Here is a 27,561-nt window from a genome sequence, read left to right as displayed (position 1 = left end):
CAATTTGATTACTGTGTGTCTCGGCGAGTTTCTCCTTGGGTTTATCCCGTATGGGACTCTCTGTGCTTCCTGGACTTGTGTGGCTGTTTCCTTTCCCATGTTAGGGAAGTTTTCGACTATAATCTCTTCAAATATTTTCTCAGGTCCTTTCTCTCTCTCTTCCCCTCTGGGGCCCCTATAATGCGAATGTTGTTGAGTTTAATGTTGCCCCAGAGGTCTCTCAGGCTGTCTTCATTTCTTTTCATTCTTTTTTCTTTATTCTGTTCCTCAGCAGTGAATTCCACCATTCTGTCTTCCAGGTCACTTATCCGTTCTTCTGCCTCAGTTATTCTGCTACTTATTCCTTCTAGTGTATTTTTCTTTTCAGTTATTGTATTGTTCATCTCTGTCTGTTTGCTCTTTAATTCTTCTGGGTTTTTGTTAAACATTTCTTGCATCTTCTCAATCTTTGCCTCCATTGTTTTTCCGAGGTCCTGGATCATCTTCACTATCATTATTCTTTATTCTTTTTCTGGAAGGTTGCCTATCTCCACTTCATTTAGTTGTTTTTCTGGGGTTTTATCTTGTTCCTTCATCTGGTACACAGCCCTCTGCCTTTTCATCTTGTCTATCTTTCTGTGAATCAGGCAATTGGAGTTTTGACCAGAGTTGCACTGAATCTGTATATCCATTTGGGAAGTATCATCATCTTAACAATGTTAAGTATTATACATGACCACAGAATGTCTTTCCATGTAGTAGGTCTTTATATTTCTTAAAACAGTGTTTTATAATTTCAGTTTACATGTCTTTCACCTTCTTGGTTAAACTTACTCTTAGCATTTTATTCCTTTGATGCTATTGTAATATGTGATTTTCTTGATATCATTTTTGGATTTTGTTTGGATTCTAGTATATAGAATTCATTTTCACATATGTATCTTGTATCTTGCAACCTTGCTGAACTTATGTATTAGTTTTTATGTGTTTTATGTATAAGATCATGTCGTCGGCAAAAAGAGATAGTTTTACTTCTTCCTTTTGAATCTGAATGCCTTTTATTTCTTTTTCTTTTATCTCTTTTTCTTGCCTAAGTGCCCTGTCTAGAACCTTTAGCAAAATGTTGAATTGAAGTGGTAAAGGTGGACATTCTTGTCTTATTCTTTTTTTTTTTTTTTTTTTTTGGTGGTACACGGGCCTCTCACTGCTGTGGCCTCTCCCGTTGTGGAGCACAGGCTCTGGACGCGCAGGCTCAGTGGCAGTGGCTCACGGGCCTAGCTGCTCTGCGGCATGTGGGATCCTCCTGGACTGGGGCATGAACCCATGTCCCCTGCATCGGCAGGCGGACTCTCAACCACTGCGCCACCAGGGAAGCCCTCTTGTCTTATTCTTGATCTTAGGGGAAAAGCGTTAAGTCTTTCACCATCAAGTATGATGTTACCTGTGGGAGTTTTATAGGTGCCATTTATCATTTTGAAGAAGGTCTCTTCTATTCCTATTTAATTGCACGTTTTTATTGAGAAAAGGTGTTGGGTTTTGTTAAATGCTTTTTCTGCATCTATTGAGATCATATGGTATATTTCCTGTATTCTATTAATATGATGTATTACATTGACATTTTTGTTGGTGTGTTGAACCTTTCTTGCATTTCTGGGATAAATTTCACTGGTCATGGCGTATAATCCTGTATATATGTTGCTTGATTTGATTTTGTTGAGGATTTTGAAGTCCATATTCATAAGGAATATTGGTCTATAGTTTTTTGTGTTTTTTCCCCCTTGTGATATCTTTGTCTGGTTTCAGTTAGAGCAGTACTGGCCTCAGAATGAATTGGAAAGTCTTCTCTCTTCTATTTTTTGGAAGCTCTCACGAAGGATTGGTGTTAATTCTTATTTCAACACTTGGTAGAATTCACCAGTGAAGCCATCTGGGGCCTGGGCTTTTCTGGGAAGTTTTTTGATTAGTGACTCAATCTCTTTACTTGTTATAGTTATATTCAGATTTTCTGTTTGTTTCTTCACTTTTTCAGCCAGGCCACTGTAGAGTGCCAGAGGTGGACTTACTGGATGGAGAGGTTGGTATTGTAGGCCTAAACAAGGGTTATTCTGGCATACTAGGATATATGGTTACCCTTGTTTTTAGTTGACTGCACAATACTGCCCCGTTTCTATTTTCAAATGTAAACTTAATTTAGTATCATTTTATATAGTCCAGTTATGATCTTAAACCTTGAGTTATGATGACAAAACCTATGGATGCTTTCCCTAGAAAAAGGCACGTACATATAACATTCTGTGCACATACATAGGTAATTCAGGTATTCCAGAAGCCCACCTATGGACTCTTATTTAGTAATAACTCTTCTTTAGCAAATAAACATTCTGTGGCTTAAGGAAAAACGGATGATGGTACTCATTCGCATGCTTTTTCTTCAAGTCATTATGATAATATTGTTTTTGAAAATTTATTATCTTTTATACTGTTGTTGAATCCTTGTTATTAAGTCTCATTGTATGACTCTGCAAAAAACTTTATGGTAATTTAATGAATCCTTCCTTCTTGATGAAGGATTTTGGGAAGCTCTCTGTCATAAAAATAACAGGATGTGTAAAGAGTTGCCTTATGGCAGCAAAACTGTATACATCAATGGTTTTTTTAAAAAGGATGATTTGGGATAATTTTCTTGTACAATAGAACTTTCCAGCATGGAAGTAATATATCTTAAGCCAGGCAAGAAGGAGTTCTTCTTTTGATACTATGTGGTTTTAGGTTAGTACAGTAAGAATTTGTAAAATTGTTAATTGGAATTAACTCTAACGATTTGCTAGAAAACATGTATGATTTATGTTGAAGGAATAATATTCAGTCTTAAAATCAAAAATCTACAGGAATCAGGAGAACAAAAGGGAAGCGAGATGGCATGCATATTAAAGACATGGGAGTGTTATTTATTTCCAAGAAGAAGTTATGGTTTTTCTTTTTTTTTGAATCATACTACATGCTTGATATGTTTTCTTTTCTCATTTTTGATAGATACAGAGACAGAAAAAGACAGCACCGTGATAAATTGTAGCTGACATGTTGATTGGTAGAGGAATTGTGGTGAAGTAGGGAGCATATCACTTTTGCCCGCAAAAAGGAGGCAGAAGGGCAGGTACCACCTAGCTCTAGCCATTTGTTGTCATAGCATTGCTGGATCTTCAGGTATTTCAAGAGAAGCTGGAAATCCAGATCTTTAGAATAAATCTTTCATTTAAAAAAAAAGTGGTTATGGGCTTCCCTGGTGGCGCAGTGGTTGAGAGTCCACCTGCCGATGCAGGGGACACGGGTTCGTGCCCTGGTCCGGGAAGATCCCACATGCCGCGGAGCGGCTGGGCCCGTGAGCCATGGCTGCTGAGCCTGTGCATCCGGAACCTGTGCTCCTCAACGGGAGAGGCCATAACAGGGAGAGGCCCGCGTACCACAAAAAAAAAAAAAAAAAAAAAAAAAAGTGGTTAAATTTTAAAAATAGTGTGGCTGATGGAAGAAATCAAAAAAGAGCTAAATAAATGGAGAGACATGCTGTGTGCATGGATTAGAAGACTCAGCAAAGTAATCTGTTCTTCCCTAATTAATATACAAGTTTAATGCAGTTTGTATCAAAATTCCAGAAGATCCTTTGTAGATATAGACAAAATTATTTTAAAACTTATATGGAAAGGCAGAGGCTCTAGAACAGCTAAAAAAGCAATTTCAAAAAAGAAAAATAGTGAGAGTACTTGCTCTGCTCAACTTGAAGACTTACAACTGCCGTAAACAGGACCGCGTGGCGTTGGCAGAACCTCCGACGCGCAGGTCAGTGGCACAAGATGGGGAGCTCAGGAGAAGCTGTGCACGGCTGTGGTCAGCGGATTTGTGACAAAGATGCCAGAGAAGTTCAGTGAAAGAAGGCTAGTGTTAATAATGGTGCTGGGTCAGCTGGATATCAGGTGAAAAAATGAACCCGGCCCTAAACCTTATACCTATACAAAAATGAACTCAAAAATAGATAGTGTATGTAAACATTAAGATGTAAAACTGTAAACTTAGAAATACATAGCAGAAAATCTTTGAGACCTAGGATTGGAGAAGGTTTATGAGACGTGACACCAAAAACATGATCCATGTTTTAAAAACATAAGATGAATTTTATAAAAATCACAACGTTTTGCTCTGGGAAAGGCCCTCTTAAAAGGATGAAAAGCCAAGCTATATTTGCAAACCACATATCTGACAAAGAACTCACATCTAGTGTATATAAAGAACTCCTAAACTCAACATTTAGAAAACAAACAATCCAGTTAGAAAAGTGAACCAAAGACATGAAGAGACATTTCACCAAAGAGGATATACAGACGGCAAGTAAACACACACAAAAAAGTTCAGCAACCCTAGACATCAGGGAAATGCAAAATAAGACCTTGGTGAGCTGTCATCACTATACACCTGTGAGAACAGCTAAACTAAAAAATCGTGACAACTCCAAATGCTGATGAGGATGTGGGGAAACTGGATCTCTCATACACTGGTTTGGGGAGTGTAAAAAACGGTACAGCCGCTATGGAGAATAGTCTGGCAGCTTCTTAAAAAAGCTAAACTTACATTTACATGTGACTCAGCAATTGTATATATGGTCGTTTATCCTAGAGAAATGAAGACTTATGTCTTCACAAAAACCTGTGTGTGATTGTTCGTGACTTTATTAGTAATAGCAAAAAACTTGAAAAAAATCAGTGTCCTACAGTAGGTTAATGATTAAACAAACTGTGACACATTCATACCTTGGAATACTACTCAGCAATAGAAAACAAACATCTGTTGACACACACAACTTGGATGGGTTTCAAGGGCATTATGTTGAATAAAAACAGCCAATCTCAAAAGGTCATATACTGTATACTTCCATTTATGTAACACTCTCAACAAAATTAGAGAGATCAAATTAACGGTTGCTGAGGTTTCGGGATGTTGAAGGTGGGAGAGGTGTGTGTATAGAGGAGTATTACCTGAGAGCTCTTGCTGCTGGTGGAATGTTTCTTTATCTTGGTTGTAGCATCAGCTCAGGGCTCTAGCTGTGTGATAAAGTGACATAGAACTGTGTATGCACATTGTACCAATGTGAGTCTCCTGATTTTAATATTGTACTATAATTATGTAAGATGTAAGCACTGGGGGATGAAGGGGAAGATAGGACCTCTTGCAGCTTCCTGTGAACATTTCATAATACAAATTTTTTTAAAGAATTTGAAAAATATAGTATGGTCCAAACAAAACATGTTTTGGCCAAGATTTAATCCTCTGATCTATCTATACGTTTGTGACCTCTGGTTAATGAAGTTTCTCAAACTTCATATTTAGAGCTTAGAATTTTAACTGGCCCAATCAAGTTTTTAAAAAAGAATGAGTCACCTAGATTGTAGACACTTATGTTCAGAAAAGGGAAACATAGGTAACATTTCTCATAATACTCGGAAAAGAAGGAAGAAACACAATAGTAATTATTTTTTGCCTTTTCCTTAAATCAATTTAATAGCTTGTATTGGTTCATTACATATATACATATGTATGTATGTATATGTTGATCTATTAAACATCCCGTGTTCTTTATGTAAAAAATCCTAAATAAAATATCAGCACACTATGTTCAGCAGCCTATAAAAGTATAAATGATACATTATGATCACATGGAGGATTCAATATCAGTCATAATTCATCAGGTGTTGTATTGTATATCAGGGATTGTTTCCTGCCTTTGCTATAAGAGGATGATACTTTCTTGCTTAGGTGGTGCTAGGTTTTGACCACGTGACTTGCTCTTGGCCGTAGAGTATGAGTCTGTGTGATGTGTGCCACTTCTGAGCAGGCTACCTAACCCTTCATTTATGCTGTTAACTGCTTCGTCATACACTTAAGTGAAACTACATGCAGAAAAGATTGACACTCAAATCTCTACCACAGAAGAAAGTAAGAGAGGTAACTTGATTAGTTGAAGTTTATGGCATTTAGTTTAGACAACACTGAGTGCAGATGGAAATGGAGATGTTGAATCCAAAGCTGAGGGGTAGACAACGTTCTGTTCGTCTGGTGGAACACTGGGGAAATCCTGTGCAAGTGCACAGCTGGAGACAGCAACAGTGGACCTTCCGTGGCGGGTCCTAGATCCCTGAGCCAGGGAAAGGGGCAGGCCTTGTTCCTGGCACTGCGGGCGTCATGTGGTGAGCTGTGTTTGCCTCGTCTGAGGTTGGGCAGATAATACCCCACTCTCGACTTCCTTTCGTGTGGGTTCGGTGACCTTTGGAGCCCCTTCGTCCTGGCCCCAGAACCCCTTGAATAAACCTCACGGACTTTGGCCTGGATGGAATTGACCTCCCTTCTCCCTGCGTAGATCTAGCCTAGTTTTGGAAGCTGCGCCCGTCTCCAGGGTAATGGTAGGTGTTCGGCAGACAGGTGGCCCAGCAGGCGGCACCTGTGAGAACAGACCTGGTAGTTGCCCAAGGACTTTGCTCAACTTCTGTACACATTTTTGGTGATTAAAGTACAACAAACAAACAACTTTACATTAAGAGAGAAACAAACAACAGAAGCATTCCTACTAAAGACAGGCAGGAGACAGAGATGCCCCTTATCACCACTGCTATTAAATTTCATAACAGAAATAACAGCAAATGCAGTTATAGGAGTTATAAACGTTGGAAAGAAGGAGGTGAAATGATCACTGTTGGCAGCTGATTTGGGTTGGATTGTTACTGAGAACTGAACACAGACAATAGGATCGATAAAGTAGTGGGGAGTGAAAAATATATAGAAATAACCTATATGTTAAATATACATATGTATGTATTCTATATTGTGACACACACACAGGCACATATATTTGCACATACATTTTTTTCAAAAAAGTGTATTTCCAAAATAGATTATGTGCTGTATTTCCGAGAGTGAATGTATAACCGACCTAACTCATCTACGTTTCCATTATAAATTTGACTTTTAAGAGTCCTAAGAAGGCATTCTAATAATACACAGAAAGATACAGTGGAAAATATATTTTAATGGCTCATCTAAGGCTTCATTTGGAATGCCTTATAACATAGACTTTTAATGCCAAAAAAGTAATCACCCAGGTAGAATTTATAATGGAATCTAGAGTAAATTGAAGTGTTTTCAGTTAGATTGATCTTCTGTTTTCATGGCATTCATTGATTTTTAACATTTGTTAATTGTTTAAAGTGTTAAAATTCGCTTCAAAATCATCCTTTAATGCAGAGCCTGAGCCTCTCCTCCTCACAGGAGAACTACTTTTTGCAGAGGCAGTTGTCTGGAAAGATGGTTAACATGTGTCTGCCATAAGCTCTTTGCTCTTTGAGCAGAAGCAGTGGTGTCACGTGGGCATTAGAAGTCAGGAATCATTCATTTGAAGAGCTGCTTACCGACTGGCTATAGGGCCTGGATAAGGGTGTGTGTTTATTCGTGTTTTGGAAGCTCCCTAAGTGATTCTTTGTTTGGTTTAGAAATACCTGTTGTTATGTTTGTGATTAGTATGTATATTTTAAGGCACACAAATAAGTAATTGTTCTTTCATGCCTAGCTCAATAGGATGGAAACAAGTGTAGCTTCCCATATCCTTTGAATTCTAAGTTTATCAACCAAACTTTAGGAAATTAGAAGGGAGTTTGTTTCCTTTTTAATGTCCATGAGGGAAGAGAGCCATATTAGTTCCACACTGTGCATCCAGGAGTCTATGTCTGCATGCTCTCACTTTTATCTTCTGCTGTAATTTAAACTCAACTCCTAAAGATTCAAGGAAAATACTATCAGTGCCTGTCGCTGAGCTCTGAATTTTCCAGTCCCTGGGCTTGGAATGTGGAGGAGATGAAAGAAAACAGACTAGAGGATATGCAAACATGAACTCAGACCTTTCCCAGAACGTCACCAGGAATTCCCCCAGCTCCTAAATTTTACTTTAAAATGTGCTTGATGCTTTATCCGAGTTTTGGGTTGTCTTAAGGGAGTGCAGAGTGTAGAAGCTATTACATGCAGGTAGAAAAGAGACTAAAATGTCTGCTTGGAAGAAAACTCTGATCCTTTGTCTCACCAGGATGATTGTATGTTTAATGTGCTTCTTAGAATATTAGGGCACAAATTAGAGATTAAAGGTCCATTTATGAGACTGGCCCTAAATGTTCTTAAACTGGAAGAAATTTGTTACAACTGTCTAAGAAAGACTAAGTTGTTCTTGAAATATTATTGGTCTATCTTATATTAATGTTTCCTTCTCAATATCCCTTAAATTTATTCTGTCAAAATTTATATTTAGCCTGTTGATTTTCAGCCCATTGTTAATTTCTTTACTCTTTACCAACACACACACAATTTTTTTTTCTTTGTTCGAGGAAACTCTGGAAGGAATCAGAAACCAGTAAATATCTTGGTGGGTGGGGAGTGGTGCATATGATGATAGAAGTTGGTATTGCAGGGGTTGGAGGGACTGTTGACCATATACCTTTTAATATTACCAAAAAATTAAGCCACATGAATATATTACTCATATGAAATATTAAAATAAGGGGGTCCATGATTATTGTTTTAAGTAAGAGTGTGCTTATTGTAGACTAAGTTGAAAATATAGAAAAACACAAAGAAAAATGATCATCAGCAGTCTCAGCCACCTAGCTGTACCATCTCTTACTGCTTTGTTATAGATTGCCTCAGTCCGAAAGAAAAGGCATTTAAAAAAATTAATTAATTAATTAATTAATTTTTGGCTGTGTTGGGTCTTCATTGCTGTGCGCGGGCTTTCTCTAGTTGCAGCGAGCGGGGGCTACTCTTTGGTGCGGTGCGCGGACTTCTCATTGTGATGGCTTCTTCTTGTGGAGCACGGGCTCTAGGCGCCTGGGCTCAGTAGTTGTAGCACGCGGGCTCAGTAGTTGTGATGCACGGGCTTAGTTGCTCCATGGCATGTGGGATCTTCCCGGGCCAGGGCTTGAACCCGTGTCCCCTGCATTAGCAGGTAGATTCTTAACCAGTGCGCCACCAGGGAAGCCCAAAAGGCATGTTTATATATACAGTGGACCCATGACCAGTGTGGGGTTAGGGGTGCAGTTGAAAATCAGCATATAACTTCTGTAGTTGGCTTTCTATATCCGAGGTTCTGCATCTGTGAATTCAACCAACCGAGGATTGTGTGATGCTGTAGTGCATGTTTTAGTGAAAAAAAAACACGTATCAGTGGACCTGCAAAGTTCAGCCCCTTGTTCAAGGATCAAAATGTACAAATTTGTACATTTTGAAAAAACAATTTATAATATGTCGTAATTTGCCTTTAACAATTTTAATGGTACTTCCCTGGTGGCGCAGTGGTTAAGAATCCACCTGCCAGTGAAGGGGACACAATTTCGAGCCCTGGTCCGGGAAGATCCCACATGCCACGGAGCAACTAAGCTGACGAGCCACAACTACTGAGCACACGCGCCACAACTACTAAAGCCCGTGCACCTAGAGCCCATGCTCCACAACAAGAGAAGCCACTGCAGTGAGGAGCCCTCGCACCGCAATGAAGAGTAACCCCCGGGCTTCCCTGGTGGCGCAGTGGTTGAGAGTCTGCCTGCCGATGCAGGGGACACGGCTTCGTGCCCCGGTCCGGGAAGATCCCACATGCCGCGGAGCGGCTGGGCCCGTGAGCCATGGCCGCTGAGCCTGCGCTCCGCAACGGGAGGGGCCACAACAGTGAGAGGCCCGCGTACCGGAAAAAAAAAAAAGAAGAGTAGCCCCCGCTCGCCACAACTAGAGAAAGCCTGTGTGCAGCAACAAAGACCCAATGCAGCCAAAAAATTTTAAAAATAAGAAAGAAAACCCCCAAGAAACAAAAAAACAATTTTAACAATATACTATAAATAATTTTCCAGATTCTTAACTACTTTTACTTTCCTTATTTATCATTGTTGCACAGTTCTATAATGTTGAAATACTTTATTTAACCAGTTCACTATTGCTGGATATACAGATTTCTTTCTTTTCTCAGATATAATTCCTTGTGGGTTAAATCATCCATAATGGTTTCTAGATGCAGAACTGCTGAGTCAAAGGCACATAGTTATTTTGAAGGCATAGTCAGATTGCCTCTCGGAAGGTGTGTGCTCATTTGTGTTCATTATGGTGAATGAGAGGCTCCCTAACTGTGGCTGCATGAGATGCCTGGGTGACCAGCATTCACTTCTGAATTCACTGCAGTATAATAGGTGAAGCCTGAAGATAGGGCAACTCCCAGATCCATGGTTGTGGGGAGAAAACAATCTAGGGCATATAAGCAAAATTTATCTCATACCCAGTGTGTGATTGGCATTAGGCTGTAGTAGGTATTTTGCACAACTAAGTCTGGGGGTTTTGTATAGTAGATTCCTGGGCTTGGCCATGATGGGTGAACTTTTCACTGTCCTAGTTGAACTCTTTTCAGCTGATAGATTGAATTATGTTCTGCCTAGTGGCTGGCCAAGCATTGTATTAATGGACAGATGTGTAAAACTGAACAGTTGCCAGATTAAAATATGCTTAAAAGTGGATGTCCGACTGCATTTATTGAAAGATGAGAGATGGCTGACTAAGTAGCCTGCACACTTGGAATCCAGAGGAGATACTGCACTGTATTTAATTGTCTTTGGAAATGTTTACTGACCATCTTGTGTCCACACGCAGAGGTACTTTGCTGGCACACTGGTAGTTCTATAAATTTCACTTTTGGATCTTGGCAGAGAATGAAGAGAAGAGGCTAGGCAAATAATTGGCAAGGAAAGCAAATGGTTACAAGTCTGTTAACAATGCAGCCTTGTTTACCCACACTTTGCCTGTCTGGGTTTCTGAGACTGGATTCCTTAGCTCCTGAGCTGTAGCACAGGAGCACTCCTTTGGTTTAGGGTGCTTGGAATTGTAAGCATGCTGACGAGAACAGTCATGTGTATCTTAGTGCGATGAGTGCGTCCTGTCCCTGTTAGGACTTGGTGTAAAGGGATTAATAGTGAGAAGTGAGCTGGGAGTGGTTTATCAGTGCAAGTCTCTGGAATCGGTTCTTAGGTCTGTTTGTGTTTTGGGCATTTCAGAGTGAAGAGGTTACAGAAGTCAGAAAAGACTGTTACTGTTGAAACCAGAAGTCTGCTAATCACAACGTTACCTTTTTTTATTTGTAAAGCAAAGGAGCAAAGACTGCTTATTTAATAGATAGGGCCTTAGTTATGAGAAAGATCTAATTTTATTGTGTAAGCTCTTTCAGAGACTACTACTCTGAGTAGTACCTATTTTGTGAAACCTAACTGACATTGTTATTTCACCTAATTTGTGGTTATGATCTGTTAATAAATCTCACATTTTTATTACAAGAATGAACCAAGTACTAGAATATGAGGATACTTTTCTTCTAATTTTATCAGTTTTGAAAGAGTCATCTTTTGGGGAACAGTGAGAAAAACTGAGGGCAAAATTTAGAATATCATCCTTGTTACTGAGAGAGCAGAGGAAATGGCTTAAGAAGTCATATATCTGGTTTTAGGGGGTTTTGTTGTTGTTCGTGTGTGTCATAAGCTTGCTGTGGATTCTGGCCAGATTAACACTCCCCTGCTCTCCAGTTTTCAGTCTCACATTTGTTTTTCTCTTGTGAAATATTTCCGTATCGTTATCAGCAAAAGCATTATGAAAATTAACTTTTCGTAATTAAAATGTTAAGTTCTCTCATCTGCTTAAGAGCTAACTTTTTGTTTTTGTTTTCAGCATTGGTTGGATGGTACAAAAAGCATCAAAAAGCAAGTAAAAAGTAAGTGTTGAAAAAATTGTGAAAAAAATTGGAAATCAAATTATATATAATTGTATATTAGAAACTGATTTCTCTTAGTAGGGACATAAGAAATCATGTTTCCGATGAGTTTCTTAGCATCTCCACTTTCTAAAAATAATTTCAGTGCGATATACTGACCCACCCCGTAAATTATATAGGGTTGTTGGTAATCTAGATTCAAGTGTCTTACAGTTTGTTTCCAGGAGAAAGGCTTGCAGTTTGGAAATGAGATGTGAGTTCCCATGAGATGCTTAACTTTTCTTTAGTAATTACTTATATTGGAATTTTTCTTTTTGGTATCTGCCCTGCTCTAGAAAATATTTTGAGAATTTAAGGCTGTAACTTTTTTTTTTTTAATTAAGAATAATGAAAAGAAGTCGTTCACATAAAATGTCAGTATTGTTCCTAGCGATAGTCAGGGGAAAATTCCAGTGTCCAGTCCATAATCCATCGTGTTTTCTGTAGTAACAGAGATTTTTAGGGCACCTCAACTCTTTTTACAAAGTAATGGGACTTCTGAGAACGTAGAGGTAGGTGAAGTGGATTGGAAAGGATGTGGGCTGGTTTGCCACGTGCAGTTAGTAACAGGCGTCCCTCCCTGCTCTCGAGAAACAGAGCTCGGCAGGTTTTTAGGGCTGTCAGAGTGCATAGTCAGGACTTTTCATTCAGTGTATTTGGCCCTGAACTATTAGACTTAATCTGGAGCTGCCTGTTCCTGGGAGGACAGATATGATGTGACACTGCTACATGATGGTTGGTACATTTACGACGTCTGTTGATTGTGTTAGGCTTCATTGAGCCCACAGTGGAACCTGAATTATTGCCACAATAATCTGTTACCTTCTGTCCACTTCAGTAGATTTTTGACAGATTTACTGACTGAAAACTCTTACTTATTTAAATAGCTATATTGAAAAAGTTACCCTCCCTTTTTTTTCTTTTAATGGCAGTTGGTTCACCCTATTGTCTGCATCTTCGAGTTAAGTTTTATTCCTCAGAACCAAATAATCTTCGTGAAGAACGAACCCGGTAAGCCCAATGTGTGCAAGCGTAAAGTTTTGGTCAGGCTGGCCAAAGATGTCGGGAGGTTGCCTGTACAGTTCCTTCCAGCGTACAGACAGCTAGTGAAATGGATACTTTGCCCCTGCTAACAAGATACCAGACAAGATCATTTCATTTGGGGGCAGTATTTTTTTTTTTTTTTTTGCGGTACGTGGGCCTCTCACTGTTGCGGCCTCTCCCGTTGCGGAGCACAGGCTCTGGACGCGCAGGCTCAGCGGCCATGGCTCACGGGCCCAGCTGCTCCGCGGCATGTGGGATCCTCCCGGACTGGGGCACGAACCCGCGTCCCCTGCATCGGCAGGCGGACTCTCAACCACTGCGCCACCAGGGAATCCCCTGGGGGCAGTGTTTTTTTAAGTGTAGAATGTTTTCCTTTATTTACTAGTTTTCAAAACAAACAGTTGGTTCCTCTAGCATCATGCAAAGGTAACCAGTGAGTTCTGTTTTTAAGTATCGTTATCAACTCATGAATTTTAAATAGGACTGATGTGCTTCAATGCATTATCATATTGTGTCGAATTCATGTTCAAAATGATCTATTTTCGGCCACTGAGAGTTGTTTCAAGTTGGCTCCTGACTTTCTTTATTGAAATGCCATTGATTAATGAAAAATGTTGAATCCTGATTTTGCTTGAATAGTTTTCAGTAACTTTAAGTAAGCTACAGACATTTATTTTTATTTTGTCTTGCCTCAGTATTTATTCATGGACTCTGTATTGCATATCTATGACTCATGCACACATACTATTTTTATTAAGTAAAAAATTGAATTGCTGAGTCCCTTTAGAAGGTGTTCCTCGTGAACACTCTGCTAGTGGATAAGATTAGAGCTGTTACGCATGCGTACATTGCCGTATCGTTTTACGTATGAGGTGGCTGTGTCGTCACAGTGAAGGTGAAGCGGAACACAGAGCTCATTCCCAGTAATTTGCTAAACCTTTTCCTTTGAGGGGCTGCCCTGTACTTTGGCCCATCCTCCGGACACTGAGTGCCCCTTGTTTCATATTCTTTTTTCCTTTACAGACTTTATTGTGGGTAAAGTTTTGTAATTAAGAATGCTTCTTCTCAGATTAGAAGGGCAGGATTATTTTTCATGGTAGATTGATCTGTTTAGTTAAATTTGTGCCTTTTATTTTTCTTAGGTACTTATTTGTTCTTCAATTAAAACAGGATATTCTCAGTGGAAAGTGAGTATCAGTTTAAGGTAAACCACATTTTCTTGAGTAGTTGAAAAATAAGTTCTTGGTTAATTAGGAAAAAGAAATGGTCACAGTGTGCCTTATTTCCATGTATCGTGAAACAAAGGTCGTGACGTTGGCGTGTTTAACACATTTGTGTTCTGCTCTCAGATTGGAGTGTCCTTTTGATACAGCGGTTCAGTTGGCAGCTTATAACTTGCAGGGTAAGCAGTTTTTTATGTTGGCTGTTAAGAGTGAAGCATAGTTCTTGTTTGTGTGCATTTGAGGAATTTCAAAAGATTCAAAGTGATGTGTGAGAAAAGAACAACCACGGTTTGTGTAAACGTGTATCAGGACTCAGCTCTGCCTTTCCCTCCTTTTAGAATATTGCCTGCTTTTTCTTCCCTTTGTCTTTACTTGCTCCCTCCCCATCTAATAGTATTTTCAAACAGAAATTGCAGTCTACTTGATAATTCAATATCTGTTTTAGCTGGATCCTCAGCTAATTTTTTTCCTTCAAAAAGAATGCAGGGATATATGAGCAAATTGTTGCTGTACCACCTGGTTTGCTTTCTTTAGTCTTACCCTTAAAAATAAATCCATGAAAGAAATACTTAGCATGTATTTAAAAGTTCCTGATGGTTATTTTAAGAATTTTTTAAAAAGCGTTTTTCCAGTCAGTGAGATTAATGAAAAACTTACCCTTTTTGTACCTTGTTACACTGATCAAATACTTGTTTGTCTGAAAAATTGATGTTTTGGGAAAATAATAATCTTCAGTCCTTGTTCACAAAATGGAAAGAAATATTCTGACTGGAGTATCCGTATATACTAGAATAAAAGCAATATTTAATGATTATTAAGACATTAACAACTTTATGCTTTTTGGGGGGATTCCATATTATCCCCAATCTCTCTAAGATCAGCAGTATTTATTTTCCATTGTGTGGATAATAATGAGACTAAATTTTCATGTTTTATGGTAAACCTATTGTTTTGCCTATTTTGTGCTTCTCCTATTTTAGAAAGCATATTTTTCTGTCGATAGAGGGATTGGTGACTGAAGGAAATTTCTGTACTTCAAAAATTTGCCGCTAGTGTAAATTGTAGTCTGTCTGCAAACTAAAACTCGTTTTCTCATCTGCTAGAAAGTCAAATAGATACCAGTTTGGAAGTGCTGTGCCTCTAGCACTGTAATGATCACGCTGTATAATTGCATGCATCTTTTCTTGAAAGCACATTTTTTATGTTTTTATTAATTGCTGTGTGAGGTTGTTAATTCTGAAACTCTCAGATCTACAGAAAAGCTGTCATTTTCAGCATCTGTGTTCCACCACTTACTGCTTCTTATATTCTGTGTCTCGTAAGTTTCGTGACTGCCAAAGCATACACTTCTTGAAAATATGATTTTTATACATTTTTGTCTATTTAACAAACACTCATTCAAAGTAATGCTCACTAGATACTCATTGTCTGATTCATGCATGTGGCTGTGTAACACTATCTCTTAACCCTACCTATCATATTTTTTCCCTGAATAAAATCTTTCCTACTTTTCTCTTGCATCCATGGCACCTTTTTTTGTTTGACAGGAAGGTAGGATGTATTGGTGGGCACAGGTAAGGAGGGATGGCGCCAAGGCTGTCGCGAGTGCAGGGCCCGCTGCGTGTCCAGGGGCCACGGTTAGGGGTGTACTTGACCCCACAGCCATCCGGCGTGAGCTGCGTCTCTGCCACCGTGCTTTCAAATTCATCGTGTTAAACTTCGTCAGTCCCCACTTCTTGGAGATAAGGATCTTATGGCGGCCAGGGAACTTGAACTTGGCCCTGCAGAGGGCCTCGATCACATGCTTCTTGTTCTGCAGCTTGGTGCGGATGACATTGTGACTTGGCCAGTGTGGACCCTGGCCACTGTGCCCTGGGCTTTCCAGAGGCCCCTTGCATACCTGTCTGGAGCCCATCAGCTCCAGCACAAGACAGCATCTTGGTGCGGATGACGTGGGAAGGGTGGGGCTGTGCTCGAATGTGAACAGCATCTTTGCCCCGGCTTTTCACCTTGTCCTCGTTGGCACAAACACGGGCAGCCTCCAGGGCTTCGGAGCACAGCTGCTCATCCTCATCTGACACCATGTGGCCACAGAGTGGGTGTGGCACCGTTATTTTTGTGATTCCTCCAAACTTCAGGCTATGTCTTATGCATCTCATTGTCCCGTGTCTAATAGTTTACCAAGTCCTACTAATTATTAAGGTCCTTAAGAGTAATTCAGCTGAAGTGTTACTCCCATCTTCATAAAATGAGCTCCTTGCTTCTCATTTATGATTTTCTGTTTTATCAGAATAATCTTTATCACTTTTCTCACACTCTCAAATTCATTTTTTCTTTACCATTTTAGTATATATCCTGAACAACATGATGTAGCAGATTTGGTTTGGGGCTTCTTAAAGAACTTGTGATCCAGACAGAAGAGCATTTTCTTCAGCAGTGAAGTAGGAGTGAGAATATTTTCCAAGGTTGTTGTGAAGTTAAATGATAGTACATCTGTAACATGTCTAGTGTGTAAATTAGATGCTCAGTAAGCAACAGGTTATTCCCATTTTTATGATCAACGTAGTTCTCATGTACTTTTTCTTTCCACAGCCAAATTTTCTATCAAAATGGAAATATTTTAATTAGAGTAAAATATTTTTTAAAGGAAATATTTCTAAAGAATAGAATATTAGAATCATTGTTTCCCCTCCTTCCCCAAACCCAGTTCAGAGATAACCACAGAGGGTGCATAAATGTCTGTTCATTGTCCAGTTCTTTTCCTACTGCCTTCACAAAATATTTTTTAGTAACTTCTTTTTGTTATTTCTTTGGGATTAATAATTTAAAATTCCAGGAAGGACAGTGATTATTTCTTACAGTGATATTTGATGTCATGTTCTGTGCATATTAGCTTCTTAACAGATGCCAGCTAATTATTTTTTAAGGATTGCTAATAAATATTTTTGTTTATTCAATATACGATCAAAAGGTATTTCTCTATGGAAGTCTAAAAGAGGTTTTCAAAAGCTAAGCATTATAACATGAATAAATTAAGAGAAAGACATTTAATTGAAAATACACTACCAACCACAAATGCTTGATTTGTGCGTACAGACAGGTAAGTCTTAAGTCAAAGCTAGATTTATTTTGGGGAATGGCCTGGGTGTTATGAATGCCTTGTAGTTTAAGAAAGAATCTAATCTTCTTAGCAGTTTTTATTAATAAAATGGGTCTTGAAGAAGGATTCGGCAGGAAGTAAACTTATTAACAAAACATAACTGTGAAACTTACGTTTGTAGCTGAACTTGGTGACTGTGACCTTGCCGAGCACAGTCCTGAACTTGTGACTGAGTTCAGGTTTGTGCCCGTTCAGACGGAAGAGATGGAGCTGGCTGTTTTTGAGAAATGGAAGGAATGCAGGTACTGTCACGTCACCGCAGCAGCGATTTCGTGTTTGTTTTCTTCTGTTTCTCTGCTTGGTATAGAATTCATTGTATATTCGTAATCATCTTAAAATTTTTTGTTTTTTGAATTTCAGAGGTCAGACACCAGCACAAGCTGAAACCAATTATCTGAATAAAGCCAAGTGGCTAGAAATGTATGGGGTCGATATGCACGTGGTCAAGGTAAGCACTGTGTGGTGATACTTTTTAAAAGCGTTATTCCTTCAAGACTCAAGGTGATTATGGACTCTTTCAGTGTGAGGGGGGTGTGGAGTTTGCAGGGGCTAACACCGGGTGCTCTGGATGAGTGGTTATGAAGATTGGGGGTAAATACTGAATGATGGGAGTCTCACACAGAAACTCCTTGTAAGAGAGAGGAGAAACGGCCAAAATCTCCAAAAAGGTACGTCTGTGGTTTTAAGCTGTTGCTATTGGGTTTTTTTTTTTTTTTTAAGTTTTTAACCCACTTTTTATTCTTTCACTTCAGATTCATATCATCCTTTTATCATGTAAGCTGAGTAGGCTCTGTAAAAATGAAAATAATTTAGGAAGTAAAGTTAAAAATTTGTAGCTTGAGAGGACTTTGATAAGCTGTAGTCTAGTCCAGCTTATGCAGTGATTTGTTATTTTTAGTTTAAGAAGCTAAATTTTCCCAGAAAGGCAGTCTTTTTCAAAATCTGTGATTTAAATAGTGACTAGAATTTGGGAAGACTCTGGAAAGCTTTCTTTGTCGTGGCAGTTATCACTACGTATTTCCAATGAAGACATACCTTAAAACTATAGTGTCTATTAATATGCATGAAGTTTCCTGAGAATGTGATTTTGGGTGCTTTAATTGTTGAAAACACCTTTCATATTAATATTAGTCTGTATGTAATTAATATGAAAAGAAAATTAAACAGTTGTGTGAAAATGTGAAACCTGTTTTATTCAGATAAAGCTAACACATGTTGCTCTCCCCAAATTAGGCCAGAGATGGGAATGACTACAGTTTGGGACTGACCCCAACAGGAGTCCTTGTTTTTGAAGGAGAGACCAAAATTGGCTTATTTTTTTGGTAAGCAGAGTTAATGTCAAAGATAATTATTGTTGTTTTATTTTTTTAATGAATAGAAACACTTATATGAAGTTAGTACAGAAAGCAGAATTGGGAACTAGTCCTGGCAAGCTTGGAAGTGAACTGCAGCTCTCTCCTGTCATCCTCCGGTTCGTCTTTAGTCTTCTCCCCCGAGGCAGTTTTTAAACGGCTTCTAGTTGCATTTTCCATTAGTTTCAAGGTATGTCAAAATACATGCCTTAACATAAATAGCATCTAGTTCTGTGTATTAAGTGTTCACATGGCCACTCCCTCCGTCCCGCAGTTATGTTGCTGCTTTGAGTGCTTTGTTTCACGGTCTTTTACTCCCCACCCGCCCCTTTTGTGTGACAGAGATAGTCATACTTTTACCCTCCTTTGGAGCTGGGCTGCTCTTCCCGGGTCCCAGCTTCTGTCGTCCATACTTCTAACTTGTGTTTCATGTTACTTTTACATCAAGGGTAGATATTACTTGGATTTCATAACGATAATTAAGTTCTGCAGGTTTTGTCTGGTTGTTTGTAAAAGCTGAAAATCAGGAAATAGTGTTTATATTATTATGTGTTTGTCAGAACCGGTGTGGAGCTAAGTAGTGCCCTCCCTGGGTTATATACATGGGCTGAAGTTGGCCCTTGGATGTCAGTTGTTTACTTCTTCAGAGCACGCCAGTGCCAAACTCAAATTCTTACACATTCAGTTGCTTTAAATACAGCCCAACAAGTGTAGTTTTAGCCATTCAGAGCATGCCTGGTTTTGCATATCTCACTACAAACTGCACTTCACATCTGCTAGCCGTGGATAAGCAAATCCTGTAGCTGTAAGAGACCCCAAACCTCTCCTGCTCTTCGGAGCTCTGTGGCTCAGAGACCTGTCCCCCTGCCGCTGAATGCCAACCCCTAGACGTGGAATTCCCCTGCCTCTCTGATCCTCCTCCCTCCTGGGAGTTCCCTTACCCTCCTCCCCTCCCAGGTGGGAGCCCTGGGCCGCTTCCTCTGGAAGGTCTGCGGCCATGAAGGGACCCTCAGCAGAGCCCGCTGTTCAGTGCTGCTGTCTCCTGCTCCTGTCTTTTTCTTCATCAGCCCTGAAATCCTTGAACTCACAACTGGGATTACATTTCCTTTGTTTCCCTGGAGCTCTTGGCTCTCATGCACCCCACACTTCTCTTTAAATGACCTCCTTTTGTCTTCTTGAGTTTCTTCAAATCCTCCGGGGGTTGCCTGAGCTGACTCTTTTCCAGTTGGAACTGTTGACTCTTCAGGCTGCTCTCCAGGTTTTATCTTGGGACTTTGTTTTCCCATTTTCTCAGTTATGAATCTGTGCCGTCTTCCATATTTTCTTGTCTTTCCTTCTGTTTTTCTGGTAGATCCTCAAGTAATGCCTAAGAAAAGGGTGTACGAGGTAAATTATTTGAATCCTTTGATGCCTTAAAATGGTTTATTCTTCTCTTATGCTTTCTTGATAACTGGACTGAGAATGGAATTTTAGGGTGAAAATTATTTTCCCTCAAAAAGGTGAAGATAGTATTTCTTTTTTTTTTTTGTACCTCCTAGAGATTCCCTGGGACACTCGAGTGTAACACCTTTATACTTGTCCCTTGGGTGAGAAAGCTGTGTTATGTATTTCTCTAGTCCTTAAGTGTGAACTCTCTGAGCCTTCCAGCTTGCCCACTGGGCAGGTGGAGCATCCTTCATGGCCAGAGAGCGCTCCAGGTAGAGAGATAAGGAAAGCATTGTTTGTACTACCTCATAAGAATCAATTGAATTAATACATGTAAAACACTTAGTAGAGTACCCGACACTTACTAGGCACTGTGTAAGTATTTGTTACACTTAAATGCTAGATTCTCCCCTCCTATTATACTTCTTTATTTACTTATGTTTTAGTACAGCTCTTGTAAACAAGTTCTGTTTTACAATTCTATTTTAGATAAGTTATATTTAAAAATTAGAGTGAGAGTCATATTGTGTTCACATTCACAGTTCATAGAAGTACAGAGATAAGCTTGGTAGGTTGCTTAGGATTTTTGTACAGGTGGGAGATGGAGTTGGAAAGTGGGCCATAGAGTGAGGTTTAAAATTTTTTTATTTCTTAAATTAAAGATGTCTTTAATCAAAATTGCTATAGAAAATACAGTTGAAGATCAGTAATTTTTTTTTTATGCCTTTTGAAAAGCTTTTTTTTTTTCCTGTTTCTAGTTCCTGTGCTGCTACTGTGACATTAGGCTTGGAGAATCTCTTCCACCGTAGTTAGGGGCCTATGATATATATAATATATAGATATATCTTCATTTTCTTTTTTCCTTAACATTTTTAATGTCTTACATGTGTGCAGCAGAAATTTTGCCAAAAGTATTGCTTTTGAAAATTTTTTTTCTGTTACCTTAACTATTTTTTAGATTGGAGACTTTTTTGCTGGGCAGTGCAGGTTATATTTACCCTCTTATCCAGCTTTCAATTCAGAAGTTAGATGATTAATATGCTTGAAGTAACAACAAATTTTTTGAATTCAGAGAACGTTTATTGAAATCCGGCTGTTACTCTCATATTGTTATAGGCCCAAGATAACCAGATTGGATTTTAAGAAGAATAAACTAACCTTGGTGGTTGTAGAAGATGATCATCAGGTAGGAATTCTATTGTATTATATATTTAACAGTGACTGTGTTATGTGGTAACTTAAAGCTCTAAAAGGGGGAACACATCTTGCTTTATAGAGCCATAGAACAGAAACTTAGTGTAATCAATAACTTAAGTAAGTAATTTCCTGCTTTATGTCATACCATCCTAAAACTGTAGTTTTCTGTCTTTAAGATTAGAGATTAAATAAAAGACTTCTCTTGTTCCTTTGTTGACAATATATCTCAAATATATAAAAATTTATATTTAAATGGCTTTATTCCTTTAGTCCCTGATCAAAAAGATTAATCAAAAAGATCTACCTAATAATATTCTTTAATAAAGCCTTCTGTACTAAGGATTATCTTTTTTTCAGTTAAATCTAGTTCCTAATTGATAAACTCATAACAATACGAATGCATCTCAGATGAATTATGCTAAGTGTAAGAAGCCCGACTCAGGACTTCCCTCGTGACCCGGTGGTTAAGAGTCATCCCGCCGGGGCTTCCCTGGTGGCACAGTGGTTCAGAATCCACCTGCCAATGCAGGGGACACTGGTCCGGGAAGACCCCCCATGCCGCGGAGCACCTAAGCCCATGTGCCACAACTACTGAGCCTGCGCTCTAGAGCCTGCGAGCCACAACTACTGAGCCTGTGTGCCACAACTACTGAAGCCCGTGAGCCTAGAGCCCGTGCTCCGCAATAAGAGAAGCCACTGCAATGAGGAGCCCGTGCACCACAAGGAAGAGTAGCCCCCACTCGCTGCAACTAGAGAAAGTCCACACGCAGCGACGAAGACCCAGTGCAGCCAAAAATAAGTAAATGAAATAAATAAATTTATATAAAAAAAGAAGCCTGACTCGAGATTATGACTGTATGATTCCATGTATATGATGTTCTAGGAAAGGCAAACCTATAGGAATAGAGAACAGCTCACTGATCCTTTGAGACTGGGGGTGTGAGGATGCTTCACTACAAAGGAGCAGCACAGGGGGTTTGGGGGTGGTGGTGAGAGGACTGTTCTGTGTCCGGATTTTGGTGGTGGTTGCATGATCCTCTGCATTTCCAAAACCCACAGAATTGTGAGTAAATTTTTAAAAAGTAATAAATTTGAAATATACGTATAGATGGATACAAATAAAAGGAAATAGGGGAAATGTTAAAAAGATTTGTTTGCACAGTGAAGTGTGAGTAGTGCTACTTAGCAGAACCTAAAAAAAGAGGATCCTGAAAATTAGATGAAACAGTTACAAGTTTTTTGAAAGTTTTAACTTCCATTACTGAGATGCACGCAAAGGACTGCCCTATCACACAGCTTGGAAGAAAATCAGAGACAATAAGAGAGCGTTTTAAAAAGAAATCTCTTGATGGCACAGATGATCATTATGTTATCAACAAATGAGTTGAAAATGATTCAGAAGAGGCAGATTTCACATCTAAAAACAATCTGTTTTACAAATATTTTCCTTTTTATGTAAGCACAGATGCGATTAAATGATATTTGTATCTAAATCTAAAGGAATCGTTCAAGAAGAATAAAATACAGTTCTGTGTGATAAGAAAATATGGTCATAATTTAATGGGTGATACCTGTTCTTACTGGGTCATAAAATAATTGTGCATCTCACAATTGATAGCATTTTAGATTTGGTCTAATATAGTATTAGCTTCTTGGATATCTTTTTGAAGATACATATAAGCAAATGTGTATATCAATTCTTTTTTTTTTAAATTAATTTATTTATCTTTGGCTGCATTTGGTCTTTGTTGCTATGCGCGGGCTTTCTCTAGTTGCGGCGAGCAGGGGCTACTCTTCATTGCGGTACACGTGCTTCTCATTGCGGTGGCTTCTCTTGTTGCAGAGCACAGGCTCCAGGCACGCAGGCTCAGTAGTTGTGGCACACGGGCTTAGTTGCTCCACAGCATGTGGGATCTTCCCAGACCAGGGCTCAAACCCATGTCCCCTGCATTGGCAGGTGGATTCTTAACCACTGCATCACCAGGGAAGTCCCCCTCACTTCTTTTTTATGCAGAGGTTGCCATACTTATATACAGGGTTCTCTACTTATCCTTTTTAAACTTTACGTTCTAACTTGGAATGTTTTCTACGTCAGTACCTAAAGTTGTTCTTCATTCTTATAAAAGCAAACTAAAATGCATAGTATTCTAGTGTATGGTGTACTCTAATTTATTTAATCAGTTCTCAATTAATTGACATTCACTCTTTTATTCACTATATATAGTTAATTTGTACACTGGCAAATATCTGTAGGATAATTTCCTAGAAGGGGATTTGTGGGGTTGAACGGTTATGTGCATTTGTCCTGAATATAGAGAGGTCCTACCAGCTTGCATAGTTTTTAGTGTACAGGCCTACTTCCTGAGAAGGAATTAATCACATTTGTATCTGAAAGGTAAAAAATGGAATTTCATTGTAGGTTTACATTTTATTTCTATTATTATGAGTGATATTGAACATCTTTTCATACATTTGAGTTACTTGAATTCCTTTTTTCTAAACTGTCTATTCCTTTGCCCATTTTTCTTTTGGGTCATTGGCTTTTTTCTTACAGGTCTTGCCCTTTGTCACAGACATTATAAATATTTTATCTAATAGTTGTTTTTCTTTCAACAGTGCTTATTGTGGGTTTTGTCATGCACTTGAAGAAATTTTAAATAGGTGAATTTATTAATCTTTCATGGCTTCTGGGTTTTGTGTCATAGAAAGCTTTTCCCTGTTTTGAGGTTATCTATTTTCTCATGTTTTTTTTCTGTGTGTAGTTTTTGTTGGTAAACTTCATTGAAGTATAACATTCATTCAGATAAGTGTAAAAATAAATGTACAGCTTGTGTTGAATTCTTATGTATACTTGTATGACCAGCACCAGGATGAGGAAACAAATTCCAGCAGAATTAAATTTCTCTTGTGCTCCCCACCAGGTACAGTTTCCCAAGGGTAACCGCTCTCCTGACCTGACTTTAAGACCAGAGATTAGTTTTTGCTTATATTTTGGACTTTATGTAAATGAAACCTGGCTGACTGTTCTCTTTGTGTCTTGCTTCTGTATTTCAGGGCTGTAGTTGTGAGCTTTCAGCCCTGCTGCACGGGTGGTTATAGTTGGCGCATTCCTGCTATTATATAGTATTCAGTTTTGTGAATACACTAGTATTATCCATCCTGCTGTTGATGGACATTTGAGTTGCCGTTAATTTTTGGCTAGTAAGAAGAGTGCTGCCCTGAGCCCTGGCATGTGCGTGTCTTTGGCTTTTGTGGAGGCCGCCACACTGTTTGCCAGCCTGTCTACACACTCGGCTGCACTCCCACCCGGAGTGTCTGAGAGTTCGTTTATTCTTCTTTGCCTTGTGTTTGGAGTTCACTTTCTCATTTTACCCATTCTGGTAGTAGAATCATCTTGTGGTTTTAGTTTGCATTCCTCTGATGACTGCTTCAGTTTAACAGTTGTTTATATATTTATTGGATGTTCGGATAGTCTTTCTTATGAAGTGCGTGTTTAAGCCTGTTGTTGATTTTTCTGTTGGGTCGTGTGCTGTTTGTCTCATTCAAGAAGTTCTATTCGATACAGCTAAAGTCTGAGCCACAGCTTGTCTCTTTCTTCCTCATTCTCGCAGGGTATCATTCTCATATTTTCTAACCTTTTGTAAATATAACCACATCATGAAACGTGGTAGAATGTTTTATAAATCTACGTATGTATTATATATAATATACATATATATTAGGGTGGGGTTTTTTTTGCAGCTTGCTTATTTTGCCTAAACAGGTAGACCTAGTTCATTCACTTTAACCTATATATAGTATTCTGCAGTATGAATAAACAATAGTGCATTGGTTCATTCATCTTTTATTCATTTATCTCTCTATAGTTTGTAAATAATATCATTGTTTACTTTATTACACTTCTCATGTTTTGGACATTTAGGGTTTTGTGCCAGTTTTTACTATTATAAATGAGACTGTGAAGAAAATCTTTGGGTGTAAATTTTGGTGTTGAGAAGGTCTTTTCCCCTAGAGATACAGGATAGCTTAGTGGTTACGAAGGTAGGCTCTGGACCCTGAATGGTTAGGTTCAAATTCTGGTTTCCTCTCTTAGTAGCTTTGGACATTGGGCTTAATTTCTTGAGCCTCAGTTTTCTTACCTGTGAAATGGAGATAGTGATAGTATCTACTCATTGAAGCAATTCATGTGAAATTCTTAGAAGAGTGTCTATGAATGTTAACTAGTGTAGTTAGATTCCTGCGAGTATGGTTACTATAATAAAGAATGTGGCCATTTTTAAGGCTGTTACGTATGTTGCCAGATCTTATATGAACCTTTAAATTATATTATACATTTATCCTGAAGTATAGCAGATAAAGGCTCATTTTATGTCTCTTTGAGAAATGTGATCATGTAAGTAGAGAGAAAATAGGAATAATTTTATATTGGCTGAGAAAATGGACAGCTTGATTTTAACTCTGCCGTTTTATGTAGTAGCTCTAAAGAGTGTCAGAGTCTCAGGGAGCAAACTAGATGCTTTATTATTTGATTCTTGCTCTAGCTGTGGTTGTATTCATAGCTGAACACGAGGGGACAGGACCATTTGAGCTAATAATTACCTCTGTTAACATGCGTTTCTTTTTCAGGGCAAAGAGCAGGAGCATACGTTTGTCTTCAGACTGGATCATCCCAAAGCGTGCAAACATTTATGGAAATGTGCTGTGGAGCATCACGCCTTCTTCCGCCTCCGATGCCCTGTCCAGAAGAGTTCTCACCGATCAGGATTTATTCGATTAGGATCGCGGTTTAGATACAGGTGAATGTTTATAGCTGCTTGCTCTATCTTTTATTATTTCATAGAGGCCAGAAAATTTAGCCCAACTTCTCATTTTACAGATGTGGAAACTAGGGCACAGAGAGGTGAAGTGGTTTGCCAGTGTTTTCCATTGGCCATAATGCAAGAAAAAGTGGTACATGTTGTTATTGCTTGTAATTTCCCGAATAAACAGGAGAATATTGTAACGGTGTAATGGATTTCATATCCCTCCTGATGGTTTTGTTTCTTCCTTTTTTCTTTTTTTTTAAGGAGTAATTAACAATTTTTCCAGTTAAAAAAGTTATTTTTTATTGAGGTGTAGCTGATTTACAATATTATGTAAGTTTTAGGTGTATAGCATAGTGATTTATAATTTTTGAATGTTATATTCCATTTATAGTTATATAAAGTGTTGGTTAAGCTTACTTATTTTATACATAATAGTTTGTACCTCTTAATCCTGTACCGCATTGTGCCCTCCCCACTAGTAACCACTATCTTGTTTTCTGTATGTGTGACTCTGTTTCTTTCTTGTTATATTCACTAGTTTATTTTATTGTTTAGATTCCACATATAAGTGATATCATACAGTACTTGTCATTCTCTGTCTGACTTACTTCACTTACATAATACCCACCAGGTCCATCATGTTGCTGCAAATGGCATTATTTCATTCTTTTTTATGGCTGAGTAATATTCCATTGTGTGTGTGTGTGTGTGTGTGTGTATGTGTGTGTGTGTGTGTATATATATGTATATATATATATATATACACCACATCTTATTTATCCATTCACCTGTTGATGGACATTGATATTTGCTTTATGTATTAATCCCCAGTTTAAATCCACATAACAAGAGTTTTAAGGAGTCTCCATCCAACAGCTGGATACCATGTAGAAAAAGGGTATTGTGCACTACTGAGAAATTAATCTGGATGACATTTCTGGTCCTTATAAACCTGGCGTTCCGTTGTTCTTACAGACTCCTTGTTTGTTGGTCATAAGTTAGAAAAGTTTTGGTTTACCTCAGAGTAGCTTATTGATGGTGAGTTTTCGGCATGTCACGAGAATCCGTCAGTGTAATTGAAAGAAGGAATGGGTGATATCAGTAGTGTGGCATGTTCACTGTTGGGGGTGCTCATGCAAGAGAGCTTCTATTCTACTTATGTTAAAAGTGGGGAGGCGTTTTCTTAGCAGAATTTAAATGGAAATGAAGGTGAGTGGGACAATAGTTTTAATATTTCTGGAAAAGTGATCTGAAAAGTATATCACAGTTAGAAAAAGTAACTGAAAATCTTGAGTTAATTGTACATCTTGCATTGAGGAGTATGGATGGGAAAGAGAAGTTCCATAAAAGGACAGATATTTCAGACTCATTTATTATGTTCTTAGGTGATGTGCATGATTAAGAAAAAACAATATAATTTGTGTTGCATCTTTCACACAAGCCTAAAGAGTGAAAGAATGGTGTGGTAAAGAGAGAAGTCAACACTTTTTCGTAGGTCATTCAGGAATGAAGTTCAGGG

At 38.6% G+C, this 27,561-nt stretch overlaps 1 protein-coding gene and 1 pseudogene across 2 annotated transcripts in view; one reads left to right on the top strand and one right to left on the bottom strand.

The window, feature by feature from the left end:
- EPB41L5 (erythrocyte membrane protein band 4.1 like 5) overlaps positions 1 to 27,561 on the top strand; it is a 146,318-nt gene that overhangs the window by 29,383 nt on the left and 89,374 nt on the right. Inside the window, exons 4-13 of the mRNA XM_079710313.1 lie at positions 11,755 to 11,797; positions 12,769 to 12,847; positions 14,023 to 14,067; positions 14,230 to 14,282; positions 17,385 to 17,505; positions 17,624 to 17,711; positions 18,497 to 18,585; positions 21,157 to 21,226; positions 24,159 to 24,209; positions 25,864 to 26,033. Coding sequence (XP_079566439.1) covers positions 11,755 to 11,797; positions 12,769 to 12,847; positions 14,023 to 14,067; positions 14,230 to 14,282; positions 17,385 to 17,505; positions 17,624 to 17,711; positions 18,497 to 18,585; positions 21,157 to 21,226; positions 24,159 to 24,209; positions 25,864 to 26,033 — 809 coding nt within the window. The remainder of the gene's footprint in view (positions 1 to 11,754; positions 11,798 to 12,768; positions 12,848 to 14,022; positions 14,068 to 14,229; positions 14,283 to 17,384; positions 17,506 to 17,623; positions 17,712 to 18,496; positions 18,586 to 21,156; positions 21,227 to 24,158; positions 24,210 to 25,863; positions 26,034 to 27,561) is intronic.
- LOC307056954 (large ribosomal subunit protein uL16-like) lies at positions 15,559 to 16,262 on the bottom strand (annotated as a pseudogene). Its single transcript has one exon. The product of its transcript is annotated as a large ribosomal subunit protein uL16-like (transcript).

The sequence above is a fragment of the Hyperoodon ampullatus genome, assembly GCF_949752795.1.
Source record: "Hyperoodon ampullatus genome assembly, chromosome: 8".
Taxonomy (NCBI): Eukaryota; Metazoa; Chordata; class Mammalia; order Artiodactyla; family Ziphiidae; genus Hyperoodon; species Hyperoodon ampullatus.
Note: the sequence above shows the minus strand (reverse complement) of the source record. Positions and strands in the feature narration are given on the sequence as shown.